The 16,097-nt window shown below is 39.9% G+C and overlaps 1 protein-coding gene across 7 annotated transcripts in view; it reads right to left on the reverse strand.

The window, feature by feature from the left end:
• Positions 1-16,097, reverse strand: part of GSK3B (glycogen synthase kinase 3 beta) — a 218,602-nt gene that overhangs the window by 74,074 nt on the left and 128,431 nt on the right. For all 7 annotated transcript variants that reach the window (XM_002716661.5, XM_070072184.1, XM_002716660.5 and 4 more), the window contains one exon: positions 9,317-9,423. In XM_002716661.5, coding sequence (XP_002716707.1) covers positions 9,317-9,423 — 107 coding nt within the window. The remainder of the gene's footprint in view (positions 1-9,316; positions 9,424-16,097) is intronic.

Below are 16,097 nucleotides of genomic sequence, written 5' to 3' on the forward strand. Positions count from 1 at the left end.
GACTCATAGAATGACAAATGCCCTAAAGAGCACTCTGCCCTCCCAATCTGCCCCTGAGGCATTTGGATCTGGCTGAAAATCCCATGAGAACATTTCAGGCATGGAAAGTCATACATAGTGGCAAAAACCGCATGAAGGATCTCTGTGAGTGAGACCCCAGTGGAAAGAAGGCTATCAAAGAAGGATGTACTTTTCTCTGAAGAGAAGAACTTCCATTTTGCAGATGGCCCTGTCTAAATACCGACAGTTTGTGGACTCAAAATGCTTCCATAACCTTGGCAGCTCTTGTTAAGAGCCTCAGGTGGTCACTGACATCAAAAATAAGTGTTAATTGTTAACAACAGGGGTCAATGTGCACTTACTCCCCATGTTGGACCTCTGTCCTTAATGAGGTGTACTATGAGGATTAACGGTAAAACTTGTCTTCAAACTGTACTTTATATTTTATGTGTCTGTGTGGGTGCAAACTGTTGAAATCTTTACTTAGTATAGAGTTGGTCTCCTTTATATGAAGTCAATTAAAAAATGAACCTTAATGAAGAATGGGATGGGAGAGGGAGTAGGAGGTGGGATGGGAATGGGGGTGCGAGGGCGGGAGTGGGAATGGGTGGGAAGAACCACTATATTCCTAAAAGCTGCACATATGAAATTTATATTCATTAAATAAAAACCTTCTAAAAAAGATTTTATTTATTTGAGAGACAGAAATGAGAGAGAGGGAGAGACAGAGAAAAAGGTCTTCCATTCACTGGTTCACTCTACAGATGGCCACAATGGCCCGGAGCTGGGCCAATCTGAAGCCAGGAGCCAGGAGCTTCTTCCAGGTCTCCCGCACAGGTGCAGGCCCAAGAACTTGGGCCATCTCTTACAGCTTTCCCAGGTCATAACAGAGAGCTAGATTGGAAGAACAGCCGGGTAACAAAGAAGCACCCATATGGAATGCCAGTGCCAGAGGGGGAGGCTCAACCTACTATGCCACAGCGCTGGCCCCTGCTATGAACTTTTTGAAGTATCCTCTGCGATCAGATGAGATCAGGAGCATTCAGGGTAATCTCATATAATGACAAGAGTAGTCAGAACCACCTAGTCTTTTAATTCAAACATTGTTGTAAAAAACACTTAAAAAAGTGCCTGTATTAAAATATTTCCAAATAACTTCATTTAAAAAATCTGTATACAAATCTTACAGTGCCTCAAGAAGCAAGTATACTAAATCTAAAAAGGAAGGACAAATCTAGGCTTGCTAGGTAGCAATCAGAATGAACCAGGTTATATATATGTTCACTAATGTGTCAAATGATGTGGTTATGACTTTTTTAGAAAATTAAACTGCCTTTATTTTAGGGGACACTGTTCCAACTCACCCTAGTATCTTGGATACATATCATCATAAACCTGAATAACAAATAATGCAGCTGGAAAGCCCAATAACATCCCCAAAGGCAAAGGGCTGAAATTTGTTCTTGGGGAAAGTCAAGTTAACAAATACCACAAACAGAATACTGCTACTGCTACTTTATATTTCCAATAGTACTTTCGATAACATTTAATCACTATAGCCACTCAGAAATGTAGACCGAACTGTTAGTGACCTCTACAGCTAAGTTAAATAATAAACTTGATATCAAATCCAAGTCCACTTTAAGCAAAACATTCTTTGTACTATTTCTCATTTGTTCCTTAATACATGCAGACAATGCAGCCATGATGAGACTTTGAGCATTACATACAATACACATTATTATACTCTCCATGCTCTAGAGAAGCAGGTCTCAAAACATGATCTGTGGAACCCTGTAACCTCTGCACACTTTCAGAGGTCCTGGAAGGGAAAACTATTTTCATAAGAATATGCATTTTCCACTGTATTAAAATTTACACTGATGGTACAAAAGAAATGGTGGGTAAAACTTCCAGCCCTTGATACAAATGATAGTGTACTTGGGATTCTGCCCTTTGGCAAAAAATAAATGTTAATTTGTTTTATTTAGGGCTATTTGTTCTAGTAAGAGAATTTTTACCTCTATCAAGAAGGAAAAAAACTGTCCTAACTTATGGTTTTGTCTTACTCTTTAGTTTTCTGATAGTGTGGGGATTTTTGGTCTGTATGTTCACTGATAGTGTGGGGTTTTTTGGTCTGTATGTTCATTATTTGCGTATGTGTGTCTAAGTTTTGGACTAAGGAACCCTATTCAGAGATAATGTATAAAAGTAAAATAATTTTGGCCTCTACCTGCCTAAGGTAACTAATTCTATCTTAGCTTTCTCTCCATGCCCAGTGGTCATGCTCTCTCTGATTACTTCTAGCTACAAAGTTAAAAGGAGATAGAAGAAATTACAGCAGATCAAGAATGTACAGAACCTGTACTGATCAAATCAAGCACTTTTGTGCTTGCTGTCTTTGAGCTCCTCTCCTCTATCTGTTCATAAAATGTATAAAAGGTTATTGTGAACTATAGTCACTCCTCTATGCTATAGAAGCTAGGACTTATTTCTTCTGTGTTCTGGCACCTGTTACCCAATTGCCCTCCACCTCTCCATCGCTCCTTTCCCAAAATTTAGTAATCAACATCCTACATTCAAATGAACTTTTTTTTTGTTTGATCCACACGAGACAGACATGTGGTATTCATCTTTTTGAGACTGACTTATTTCACTTAACATCATATTTTCCAGTCCCATTCATTTTGTTGTAAATGATAGCATAACATTCTTTCCGATGGCTGAATAATATTCCTCTGTGTATATACACCACATTTTCTATATTTGTTAATTTGCTGATGTAGAGTGATTGCATATCTTGGCTATTTTAGGTAGTGGAGCAACAAATATGGGAGTGCAGGCTTCTGTTTGCTATTGTGAAGAGCAGGACAGCTAGGGCATATGGTAGATCTAATTTCAGTTTTTTTAAGTAATCTCCACTCTTCTCCATTATGGCTGCACTAACATACCCCATACCAACAGTGTGTAAGGCTCCTCCTTGTCCACATCCTCACCAATATCTGCTATTTTTTTCAAAAAAAAAAAAAAAAAAACTTTCTGATAAATCTTTCTAACCAAGCGATGGCTTTGATACATACTTCCCTGATGGCTAATGATGTTGAGCTTTTTTTTTCATAAATTTATTTGTTTTTGCTAAGACTCTATTCAATATCATTTTCACATTTTAAATTGATTTGTTATTGTTGTTAGTGAGTTTTTTTTGAGTTCCTTATATAGTCTGGATATTAATGCTTTCAGATGAGTAGAGTATAAAAATCCTCTGCCACTCTTAAAATTTTTCTTTGGATATGCAAATGCTTATTAGTCTGATATAATCTCAATTGTCAATTTTTCCTTTTGTTGCCTATGCTTTTGGGGTCCTATCCATAAAATCACTACCTATCCCAATGTATTGGAAGTATTTTTCCTATGCTTTATTTTAGCAGCTTCATCATTTCAGGTCTTACAAATTAAATCTTTGATTAATCAATTTTCAGTTGATTTTTTTGTATAGGAAGAGCAGCAGGGGTCAAATTTTCAATCTTCTGAATGTGGATATCCAGTTCTCCCTATACCATTTACGAAGAGACTATCCTTTCTTCAGTTTATGTTTTTGATGCTTTTGTGGAGTGATTCTTTGTTAATTGGCTATAGGTGTGTGGATTCACTTTTGGAATCTCTATTGTGTTCCATGGGTCTATGTGTCTGTTTTTAAGTCAGTACTATACAGTACTATATAATTTTATTTGTAATAGTTCTGAATCAGGCATTGTGATGTCTCTAGCTTTGTTATATTTGTTTAGGATTGCACTGCATAATCAGGGGCTTTTCTGTTAATGTATTAATTTTAGGAATGTTTTGTCCAGTTCTGCAAAGAATGCCATTGGTATTTTGAAAAGGGTTGCATTTGAATCTGTAAATCTCTATAGATAGCATGAATAGTTTAACATTACTTTTTTCAATCCATGTCCTTCCACTTTTTGTGTCTTCTTCAATTTCCTTCATCAAGGCTTTATAATTTTCATTGTGGAAGTTTTTCACATATTTGGCTAAATTTATTCCTATGAAAGTTCTTTTGGGGGTACTTATTGTGAATGCGACTGCTTCTTTGATTTTTTTCTTTTCCGCAAGTGAACTACTGGCTTATAAAAACGCTGATTATGGTATCCCACAACTTTTACTGAATTCACTTATCAGATCCAATAGTATCTGGGAGGAGTCTTCATAATTTTCTACAAATCGAATCATACCATCTAAACACAAGCATAATTTGACTTCTTCCTTTCCTATTTGTATACCTTTTCTTTCTCTTACCTAACTGCTCTGGATAACACTTCCAATACAATTCTGAATAAGAATGCTGAGAGTGAACATCCTTACCTAGGTCCAGACCTTACAAGAAACAATTTCAGCTTTTTTCTATTTAGTACAATGAGGCTTGTGTTATGTCACAGATAGCCTTCATTATGCTGAACCATAATTCTTTTATTCTTAATTTGTTTAGGATGCTGGATTTTATTTAATGTTTGTCCTACATCTACTGAGATTACCATATGACTTTTGACCTTCATTCTGTTGACATATTATGTTATTGACTTGTGTATGTTGGATCATCCCTACATCCCTCAGAAAAATCTCAACTGATTACGCTGGTTGATTTTTTTTGATGTGATAGTGGATTCAGTCTGCCAATATTTTGTTGAGAACTTTTGGATCTTTGTTAATCAGTGAAAATAATCTGCAAATTTCTTTTTCCTTCCTTCCTCTTTCCCTCCCTCCATTCCTTCCTTTTATGACCTGTGTCTGGCATTGGTATCAGAGTAATGCTGGTCTTATTTAATGAGTTTAGAAAGGTTCCCTCTCTTTAAATTTTTAACAATAGTTTTAGAACGGCTGGTGTTAATTCTTCCTTAAAAGTTTGGAAGAACTCAGCCATTAAGCAATGGGGTCCTCAGCTTTTTTTTTTTTTTTTTGGGAAGACATTCTATTACTGATTCATTCTTGTTATTTATCATGGGTCTGGACAGGGTTTCTACAACCTCATGGTTCAACTCTGGCAGGTTATTTTGTCTATAAATGTATCCATTTCTTTTGAATCTTCCAATCTGTTGGCATGCAGTTGTTGCTAACAGTCCCTAATGACTCTACTTCTATGCTATCAGTCGAAATGTCTTTCTTTTCAACTCTGATATTACTTACATAAATCTTGTTGTTTTTTTTATTGAAAACTATTAAATAGTTTGTTGATGCTGTTTACATTTCCAAGAAATCAAATATTTTTCAGTATTGTTTTTCTTAATCTCTTTCATTTATTTCTGCTCTTTGTTACGGCTCCTCTTGTACTAATTTTGGTCTTGGTTTAGGAATCCCTGAAGGAGAAGGGAGGAGTAATCAATGTGTCTTATAAGGTTAGTGCTATAGGTTGAACATGATTTGGTTTACCAAATAACGTAGGCATTTCAATTCCAAAGTCTGGAATGGGCATTTGGCCTAGTGGTTAAGATACCACTTGAGATGACCACACCTCATATTAAGAGTGCCTTGGTTCACATTCTGGCTCTGCTTCTGATTTCAGCTTCCCGCTAATGCATACCCTGGGAAGCAGTGGTGACGACTGAAGTAATTGGGTTACTGTCATCCACATGAGACACCAGAATTAAGTTCCCAGTTCCCAGCTTGGGTTTGGGCAATGACATGTATTTCTTGAGTGAACCAGTGGATGGTAGAGCACTAGCATGCTCCATCAAAATAAAAATTTTTAAATAGAATTAAAATCTTATGCTAATAGTGCTAGAAGGCCGGCACCACGGCTCCCTTGGCTAATCCTCCGCCTGCAGCGCCGGCACACCGGGTTCTAGTCCCGGTTGGGGTGTGGGATTCTGTCCCGGTTGCTCCTCTTCCAATCCAGCTCTTTGCTGTTGCCTGGGAGTGCAGTGGAGGATGGCCCAAGTCCTTGGGCCCTGCACCCACATAGGAGACCAGGAGGAAGAACCTGGCTCCTGGCTTCGGATCGGCGCAGCGCGCCGGCCGTAGCAGCCATTTGGGTGGTGAACCAATGGAAAAGGAAGACCTTTCTCTCTGTCTCTCTCTCTCTAACTCTGCCTGTCAAAAAAAAAAAAAAAAAAAAAAAGTGCTAGGAGAGTTGAAACTTAATGCAATTATGAAGTCTGAAGGTAGGGCCTCTGGGAATTAGGCTACAAGGTGAAACATCACAATTAATCATAAGTTTATTAGGAGAGGCAACAGGGCTGAGTCTGTTTCATTTGTCTGCTTTGTGGATCACCATGTGATTCCTTCTCTGTATATATTCCACCATCCATCACCCTTGTCAGATGCCAAGTCAATGGGGATGGATGATACTGGACTGTGAACCTCCTAAATGGCAAAAATGTTCTTTTTCCTTTTTCCTTATTTTCTCTCAGGTATTCAAGCTATGATCATAAGAAGCTGATAGTCTGGTGGTGATTAATTTCCTGTTTTTGCTTGTATTAGAAAGTCTTTATTTTCTCCCTTCATCTATAAATGATAGCTTTGCCAGATATAATATTCTTGGCAAGCAAGAAAAAAATATCTTGCTAGTCTAATGAGTGTTCCCTTAAATGTGACTTGGCATTTTCTCTTGCAAATTTTAGAATTCACTTTTTGGGGTCAGCGCTGTGGATTTCTGGGCTAAGACTCTGGCTGCAGTGGCGGCATCCCATAGGGGCTCTGGTTTGGGTCCTGGCTGCTCTTCTTCCAATCTGGCTCTCTGCTATGGCCTGGAAAGTCGCAGAAGATGGAACAAGTGTTTGGGCCCCTGCACCTGCATGGGAGACCTGGAAGAAGCTCCTGGCTTCCAATCAGCTCAGCTCTGACTGTTAACGGCCATCTGGGGAGTGAACCCGTGGGTGAGACTTTTCTCTCTATCTCTCCCTCTCTGTAACTCTACCTCTCAAATAAATAAATTTTTTTTAAAAAAAGAATTCTCTTTTTGTATGGTACTTTTGAGAATTTGACTATAAATAAGTCACAATGAGGATTTTCCTGACCATTTCTATTTGGGATTATATGGGTCTCTTGTACTTAGATATCCATATCTTTCTCCACTTTGAGGATGTTTTCACATATGGTATCACTATGATATGACATGTTGAAAAGTTTTACTATGATTTTATTCCTGTCTTCTCCTTCAGGGATCCCAAACTTCAAATACTGCTTCATTTTAATGGTATCCTAGAAATCTGGGAGACTGTCTTTATTGATTTTTCTTTTTTGTTTGACTGGAATTTTTCTTAAGATCTATCTTCAAGTTCAGATACTCTTTTTATAATTAAAAAAAGGTCTACGTTTTTGAAAGGCAGAGAGAGGAAGAGACAGAGATAGGGATCTTCCATTGGCTGATTCACTCCACAAATGCCCACAATAGCCAGGGCTGGTCCAGGCTGAAGCAAGGAGCTTGGACTTCATCTGGGTTTGCACATGGGTGGCAGTGACCCAAACACTTAGGCCGCCATCTGTTGCCCTAACAAAACTGACACTCTAATATGGGAATGCAGGAGTTCCAAATGGTGGCTTAGCACATCACACTGCAATCCTCACTCCAAGTTCAGATCTTCTTTCATTTGCTTGATCTAATCTGTTGTTCAGTCTTCCAAATTCTTTTTCCTTGCTTTACTCAGTTATTCATTTCCAAAATTTCTGTTCAGTTCTTTTCTAAGGTCTATGTATCTTTGCTAAATGTCTTAATCATGTCATGCCATGCATTGATTTCCTGATTCTGTAAAGCTGTCTATCTGTTTATATTCTCTTGTAACTCTTTGAGTTCCTGATCAGGCATTTCATCAACCTTCTTTTCTTTGGAGTCTGTTCCTAAAGCTTTATCGTGTTCCTCTGGAAGCATCATATTGCCTTCCTTTTTGATGTTTCTTGATCCTTACGCTGATATTTACACATCTGCTGGATCACTTCTGCCATTCACTTAAGGGGTGGCTCCCATGTTAAAAAAAAATTCTTTGCATGCCACAGTACACTTTACTTCTACCTTCTTCTATTCTAATAGATGCTACTGGTTGTGGTGGGGGTCTGGGGTACTCCTCAGTTCCAGTGGAGCTGCATGGGTCCAGCACTGGCATTTCAGGAGCACTGCTGGAGGGCAATCTGGGCTGAATGCTGAGTCCCATAAGGAGTGAGCAATGTCTTGGGTGGTGGACGATAGGGATGGGGCGGGGTAGAGGAGGACGGTGGACATGTCCCAGATATGAGAGGGCAGGTACCTCTATTTCTAGGGTACTAGAGACAAGGTCCCCTGCTGTTCTATAGCCTGTGTATCTTATAGTACAGAGCTTTAAGTGGGCTAGATGCTGGGGTCACCATCACTCTGTTCAGTCTAGTTGGGTTTGTGACCATACAAACTGTTTTGCTACTGTGGTGGAATATCTATGGGGCATCAGGGATGGGGATATGCAGAAGCTTCTGCCTATAGGGGCAGAATGGATTCTGAAAGCGATTCCTTTCTTAAGACGGAGGCACACTGCAGCCTATGCTCTGGAAATTCAGCTATTTTTCTGTCTTCATTCTTCTCTGTGAAGGAGAAAGCCAATGCTGGGTACACCTATTCAGCCACCTTGAAAAATCCTATGAAATAACGTTGCATTAAACAAATTCTCCAAATGATGAATATTCACTCAGAAGTTGAGTATTCAGAAAGATTTTTAAAAACAAAGTTAAGCAAAGGTATACTACTAGCATTTATTTGAAGCCTTAAGACAGTAGGTATATCTTAAATTCTAAAAGGTGAAATTTTGAAAAATATCATTGATTTAAAGGCAGAGTTTTAGGGGAAGAAGGGAGGGAAAGACAGAGGGAGTGAGGGAGAGAGAGAGAGAGAGAAACACAGAGAGAGGCAAAAAACAGAGAGACATCTCCCATCTATCAGTTCATTCCCCAAATGCCTGTAATAGCCAGGGCTGGGTTGGAACAAAACTGGGAGCCAGCAATTCAACCCAGGTCTCTCACATGGGGCACAGACATAATTACCTGAGCTATCATATGCTGCCTCTCACAGTGTGCATCAGCAGGAAGCTGGGATCCAGAGCACAGCTGGGACTCAAATTCAGGCACTCCAGTTATGGGATGCAGGCACCCCAAGCGGCATCTTAACTGCCACACCAAACACTGGCCATATTAAAGGTGAAATTTTAAAAATTCCATTTCAGCATCTTATTATTAAGAAGAAATGTATTACATGGTATATTTATCTTTCTACAAAAGTGAAATTATAGATTAATAGTACCAAATTATTAAAACCAGAATGTAATTAATATATACATGCATTATATTAGGATTCAGTACTTACCTATACTGGAGGTATAATCAGTGGCTCCAAAGATCAACTCTGGTGCCCTATAGTACCGAGAACAGATATACGAAACATTGGGTTCTCCTCGGACCAGCTGCTTTGCACTAATAACGACAACAACAAAAAAGCAGATATGCTTTAAATCTAAACCATAACAGAACTTAGACTGTTATTCAAAAAATCAAAATGTTTATTTCAGATCCATATCATTGCAACTATAGCACATATGTAAAAGAAACCACAACTACCTCCCACAAAAGAAATTTATAATTTTACATCACTTTGCAAAAAGAAAGAAAAATTAACTTTTCAAGAAAGCAGTTTATAATTGCTGCCTAAAAAAAGGGATGGAAAGTTACAGAATTATAAAAGTCCAATTTTTTTCTGTTTCACTGTTTTCTGAATTCCATCCCTAAATACATAGAACAGCAGAAAAGGAACAGGTATCAAAAAAATCTTAAGAAAATGGAATTAAAATATACATTAATGTGGGGCTGGCACTGTGGTGTAGTGGGTAGAGCCATCGCCAGCAACCCATTTGAGCTCTAGTTCGAGTCCTGGCTGCTTCTGATCCAGCTGCCAGCTAATGTGCCTGGGAAAGTAGCAAAAGATGGCCAAGTCCTTGGGCCCCTGTACCTATGTGGGAGACCCAGAAGAAGCTCCTGACTCCTAGTTTCAGATGAGCCCAGCTCCAGCCATTGCGGCCATTTCGGCAGTAACCCATGGATGGAAGATCAATATCCCCATCCATTCATTCATTCATTCATTCTCTCTCTTTCTCCTCTCTCTGTAACTGTGCCTTTTATATAAATAAATATTTTTAAAAATATATACATTAATTTGGTGCAAAAACTTGAAATACATGCAGACTTTTCATTTCTCTCTCTCTCTCTTTCTCTCTCCCTTCCTCCCTCCCTCCCTCCCTCCCTCCCTCCCTTCCTTTCTTTCTTTCTCCCCCCCCCCCCCGCCCCAGCAGAGTGGACAGTAAGAGAGAGACAGAGAGACAGATCTTCCTTTGCCACTGGTTTACCCTCCAATGGCCGCCGTGGCTAGCGCGCTGCGGCCGGCACACCACGCTGATCGAAAGCAGGAGCCAGGTGCTTATCCTGGTCTCCCATGGGGTGCAGGGCCCAAGCACTTGGGCCATCCTCCACTGCTCTCCCGGGCCACAGCAGAGAGCTGGCCTGGAAGAGAAGCAACTGGGACAGAATCCGGCACCCCGACAGGGACTAGAACCCGGTGTGCCAGTGCCGCAGGTGGAGGATTAGCCTATCGAGCCACAGCGCCGGCCAGCAGACTTTTTCCATATGCATTTTCCATGGAGTTTTTGAAGGCTCAGCTTATGTATGGATTTCAAAAATTTTTGTACCAAAATACATTGAAATTTTTATTTATTTACTTTCATTTTATCTGAAAGGCAGAGAGACACACAGAGAAAAAACAAAAAGGCAGAGAGAGAAAGAGATCCTCCATCCAGTGGTTCACTTCCCAAATGCCTACTACTATTACAGCCAGGGTTGGGCCAGGTGAAGGGTAGAGGCCTAGAACTCCATCTGGTTCTCTCATGTGGGTGGCAGGATCAAAGTATTTGAGTCATCTTCTGCTCCCTCCTAGGACGCACATCAGCTGGAAGCTGGATTAGAGTCCTAGCTCTTCTACTTCCAACCATGATGAATTCAGAAGTGAGCACCCCAAGCAACTACTTAACCTCTGCACCAAATGTCCATCCTACACTTACCGTTTATCTTCCTTGAAATTTCCGATGTACTCTCATTTAAGTTGAATACTCATCACCCAGTGTGTTTCTTTTAAAATGTGGAAAATTTTGTCACTGTTTTACTATTCAACTTTTGACTTGGGTGAATATTTCAAGGGTTATAGACTCAGTCTGCTTTATTTTTCCACATTTGATCAATTTATTAACTGTCTAAACATTCATTATTGTACAAAATGCAAAAAGACAGTGCTTCAATGTTACAGCATATATATGATTTACAGATATGATCCAAAGCCTATGAAACTCTGATGTTGTGAGTTTAGATGTTCTCTGACTCAAATTATCCTTCTAAAATACTTAATTACTATAGTAATCTATAGTAATTAAAACAGTGGAACAGAATAGAGAGTCCAGAAAAAAAATCCACATAATAGAGCCAACTGATTTTTGACAAAAGTGTCCAGACCATATACTGGAGAAAGGACAATCTCTTCAATAAGTGGTGCTAGCAAAAGTGGGTATATATGCAGAAAAATGAAATTAGATCCCTACTTCTTACCATATACAAAAATTAACTCAAGCTAGGTCAAAGACCTAAATTTAAGACATGAGACTTTGAAGTTAATGGAAGAAAATGTAGGGGGTCACATTTCAAGACACTGGCATAGGTGATGACTTCTTAGAATTGATCCACAAAACAGAGGCAACAAAAGCAAAATTAGACAAATGGGACTATAACAAAATCAGAAACTTCTGCATAGCAAAGGAAACAATCAATAGAGTGAAGAGACAGCCAACAGAATGGGAAATAATATTTGCAAGCTACCTATCTGACAAAGGATTCATATCCAGAATATATCAGCAACTCAGAAATTCAACAACAGAAAAACCATCAATCCCATTAAGAAATGTGCAAAGAACCTCAATAGACAGCTCTCTAAAGAAGAAACACAGTAGCCTGGCACTGTGGCATATTAGGCTAAGCCTCTGTCTGCGGTGCTGGCATCCTATATGGGCACTGGTTCATGTCCTGGCTGCTCCTCTTCCAATCCAGCTCTCTGCTTATAGCCTAGAAACGCAACTGAAGACAAACTAAGTGTTTGGGCCCTTGCACCCCTGTGAGAGACCTGGGAAGAAGCTCCTAACTCCCGGCTTCAGTTTGGCTTGCTCTAGCTGTTGAGGCCATTTAGGGAGTGAACCAATGGATGGAAGACCTTTCTCTCTGTCTCTCCCTCTCTATGTCCATAACTGTACCTTTCAAATCAATACAAAAAATCTTAAAAAAATACAAATGGCTTATAAATATATTTTTAAAATGCTCAACATCATAAGCTATCAGGGAAATGCAAATCAAGACCATAAGGAGATATCACTTCATCCCTGTCAGAATGGCTATCATCCAAAAGATAGAGAGTAAAGCAACACATGCTGGCAAGGATGTAGAGAAAGCGGAACTCCTATTTACTGTTAGTGAGAATGTGAATTAGTATAGCCACTGTATGGTAGCCATAGGACCCAGTAATCCCAAAAGACACAAACTCATTGTATCATGGAGATAACTGAATTGTCATGCTTATAGCAGTACTGTTCATAATAGTCAAAATATGGAATCAACCAAGGTGCCCATCAATGGATGAATGGATAAAGAAAACACAGGCTACTATTCAGGTATAAAAATGAATCAAATTCTACTATTTGCATCAAAATGGATGTAACTCAAGGACGGCATGCTGACTGAAATAAGCCAGACACAAAAAGGCAAATACTTATGTTCTCCCTTATATGTGGGAGCTAAAATTAAAAAAGAAATTAAAACAAACAAAAAGAAATGCCTGTGTGTATCAGTATGGCTGAAAATATACTTTTGTCAAACCAATGGTTAAGAATGACATACTACTACAGACTTAATAATCTGTTTATTTTTAAATTTACTGTATAGAAATAAAATGGTCATCTTCTCCTTCAATTATTGTTTATAGTCTTACATAAATTCCCACTGAACTAAGATCTCTTTACTTGCTGAACTTATTCATTTAGTGGAGTATTAAGCCTTTGACTATGATGTAAATAAAAATGTGATCTCAAAAATTACAAAAAGAAAGCAAGAAAGAGAGGAAAAGGAAGGAGAAGGAAAAGAGGGAGGGAAGCAATGGGGAGGGAAGGATTGTTACATTCTAAGAATTATATTTATGAATTACATTGAATCTGTTCTCCTGGTTTTATTACATTAATATTTAAATTGATGAGAATTGTGTTGTAGTAATTATCACGGATTTGCTGTGGTCCTAAGAACCTAACGCATTAGTAAATTCTTTTTTTTTTTTTTTTGGACAGGCAGAGTGGACAGTGAGAGAGACAGAGAGGAAGGTCTTCCTTTTCCGTTGGTTCATCCCCCAACGTGGCAGGCGCGCTAAGGCTGTTGTACCACACTGATCTGAAGACAAGAGCCAGGTGTTTCTCCTGGTCTCCCATGCGGGTGCAGGGCCCAAACACTTGGGCCATCCTGCACTGCACTCCCGGGCCATAGCGGAGAGTTGGACTGGAAGAGGAGCAACCGGGACAGAATCTGGCACCCCGACCAGGATTAGAACCCGGTGTGCTGGTGCTGCAGGCGGAGGATTAGCCTATTGAACCGCGGCACCAGCCAGTAAATTCTTTAAAAACAATATTTCATACTATATTTCAAACTATAACTTTTTTGAGATGTTCTCTTAGAATAACCTGAAATAATCAAAATAAATAAGCTATTGTAGAAACTAACCATTTTGACATAAAGTAATATCAAAAGGGGCTGGCATTGTGGCATAGCAGGTAAAGCCACTACCTGTCCATATGGACACTGGTTCAAATCCTGGTTGTTCCATTTCTGATCAAGTTCTCTGCTAATGGCTTAGGAAAAGCAATGGAAGATAGAATAAGTGCTTGGGCCCTGCACACACACGGGAGATCTGGAAGAATTTCTTGCCTCCTGGCTTTGGCCAGGCCATTGAAGCCATCCGGGGAGTGAACCAATGGATAGAAGATCTCTGTCTCTCCCTTTCTGGAACTCTTGACTTTCAAATAAATAAATACATCTTTAAAAAAAAGAAAAATAGCAATATAAAAGATAAATATAATAAATAAATATAAGCAACAAAAACAAATTAGTAAAAAAAAAAAAAAACAAGAAATTTTCGCAAGAACAATTTGAAGTACAGGTACAAGAAAACCACTGCAAGGACAGATGAAAGCAGTCACAAGGATTTCAAAGCCTGGGTTTTCTTTTCCTCCATTTATTTCTACTCAGTGATACCTCTAATTTCAACTCATTTTCTCTTTATCACCAGTTTTGAAGTTTATTTTTTAATCCTTTCCTCAAGTAATGACATACAGCAGTTAATTCATAAATTAAAACTTTCAACCTATGTTTTTAGGCAGCACCTATTTGAAGCCTTGTGCCTGTACACTTTTCTACTACTTGATGGAACTGTGTTCTTTTTCATGCAAATGAGTCTTAATGAAATTCCCTACATAATATAGCAGTCACACATAGCTGGAGTTTAGACAGGCCAACTAACTCTAGTATTTCTAGACTTTGTTTCATTAAGTAAAGAATTACTAGCAAGACAGTGATATTTTTACTCACTACCTACCTGATACCTAGGAGTCTACAGTATCTCCCAAACCCTACTTGCCCACACAAATTTTTTTAAAAACTAAAAAGGCCGGGGCTGGAGATGTAGCTCACTTGGCTAATCCTCCACCTGTGGCACCGGTATCCTATATGGGCACCGGGTTCTAGTCCCGGTTGCTCCTCTTCCAGTCTAGCTCTCTGCTGTGGTCCAGGAGGGCAGTGGAGGATGGCCCAAGTGCTTGGGCTCCTGCACCCGCATGGGAGACCAGGAAGAAGCACCTGGCTCTTGGCTTCGGACCAGCACAGCGCCAGCCATAGTGACCATTTGGGGAGTGAAGGAAGACCTTTCTCTCTCTCTCTCTCACTGTCTATAACTCTACTTGTCAAAAAAACAAAAAACAAACAAACAAAAAACCAAAAAACTAAAAAGGCAGTTAGGTGTGTTAAGAGAAGGTATTTTACAATAAGCTATTATCACCCAAGTGAAATCCTTATTCCAAATTCATTAGAACAAATCTATTTTATGTCCGAAGTTAAAGGTCCATACCAATGCTTTAAAAAATTTTTTTAAGATCTATTTTATTTATTTGAAAGGCAGAGTTAGAGAGAGAAAGAGGAGGAGATACAGGGTGAAAAAGAGATCTCTCATCATCCACTGGTTCACTCCCCAAATGGCTGCAAAGGCTGGGGTTGAGTCAGGCTGAAGACAGAAGCCCGGGCCGGCGCCGCGGCTCACTAGGCTAATCCTCTGCCTACGGCGCCGGCACACCGGGTTCTAGTCCCGGTCAGGGTGCCGGATTCTGTCCGAGTTGCTCCTCTTCCAGGCCAGCTCTCTGCTGTGGCCCAGGAGTGCAGTGCAGGATGGCCCAAGTGCTTAGGCCCTGCACCCCATGGGAGACCAGGAGAAGCACCTGGCTCCTGCCATCGGATCAGCGCGGTGCGCCGGCCGCAGCGGCCATTGAGGGGTGAACCAATGGAAAAGGAATTCTCTCTGTCTCTCTCTCTCTCTCACTGTCCACTCTGCCTGTCCAAAAAAAAAAAAAAAAAAAAAAAAAAAAAAAAAAAAAGACAGAAGCCTGGACTCCATCCAGGTCTCCCAAAGTGTGTGTCAGAAGCGTAAATGTTTGGACCATATTCCCCTGCTTTCCCAGGCACAACATCAGTGAGATGGACTAGAAAAAGAGTTTCTGGGACTCAATGAATACTCCAATATGGAGTGCTCACAAGACAAGGCTCAACTCACTGTGCCACAACATTGGGCCTGTTATAGTTTTCTAAAATTCATTTTAGGCCGACGCCGCAGCTCAATAGGCTAATCCTCCACCTAGTGGTGCCAGCACACCGGGTTCTAGTCCCAGTCTGGGCGCCGGATTCTGTCCCGGTTGCCCCTCTTCCAGGCCAGCTCTCTGCTATGGCCCGGGAGTGCAGTGGAGGATGGCCCAAGTGCT

Source organism: Oryctolagus cuniculus, chromosome 4 (genome assembly GCF_964237555.1).
Source record: "Oryctolagus cuniculus chromosome 4, mOryCun1.1, whole genome shotgun sequence".
Taxonomy (NCBI): domain Eukaryota; kingdom Metazoa; phylum Chordata; class Mammalia; order Lagomorpha; family Leporidae; genus Oryctolagus; species Oryctolagus cuniculus.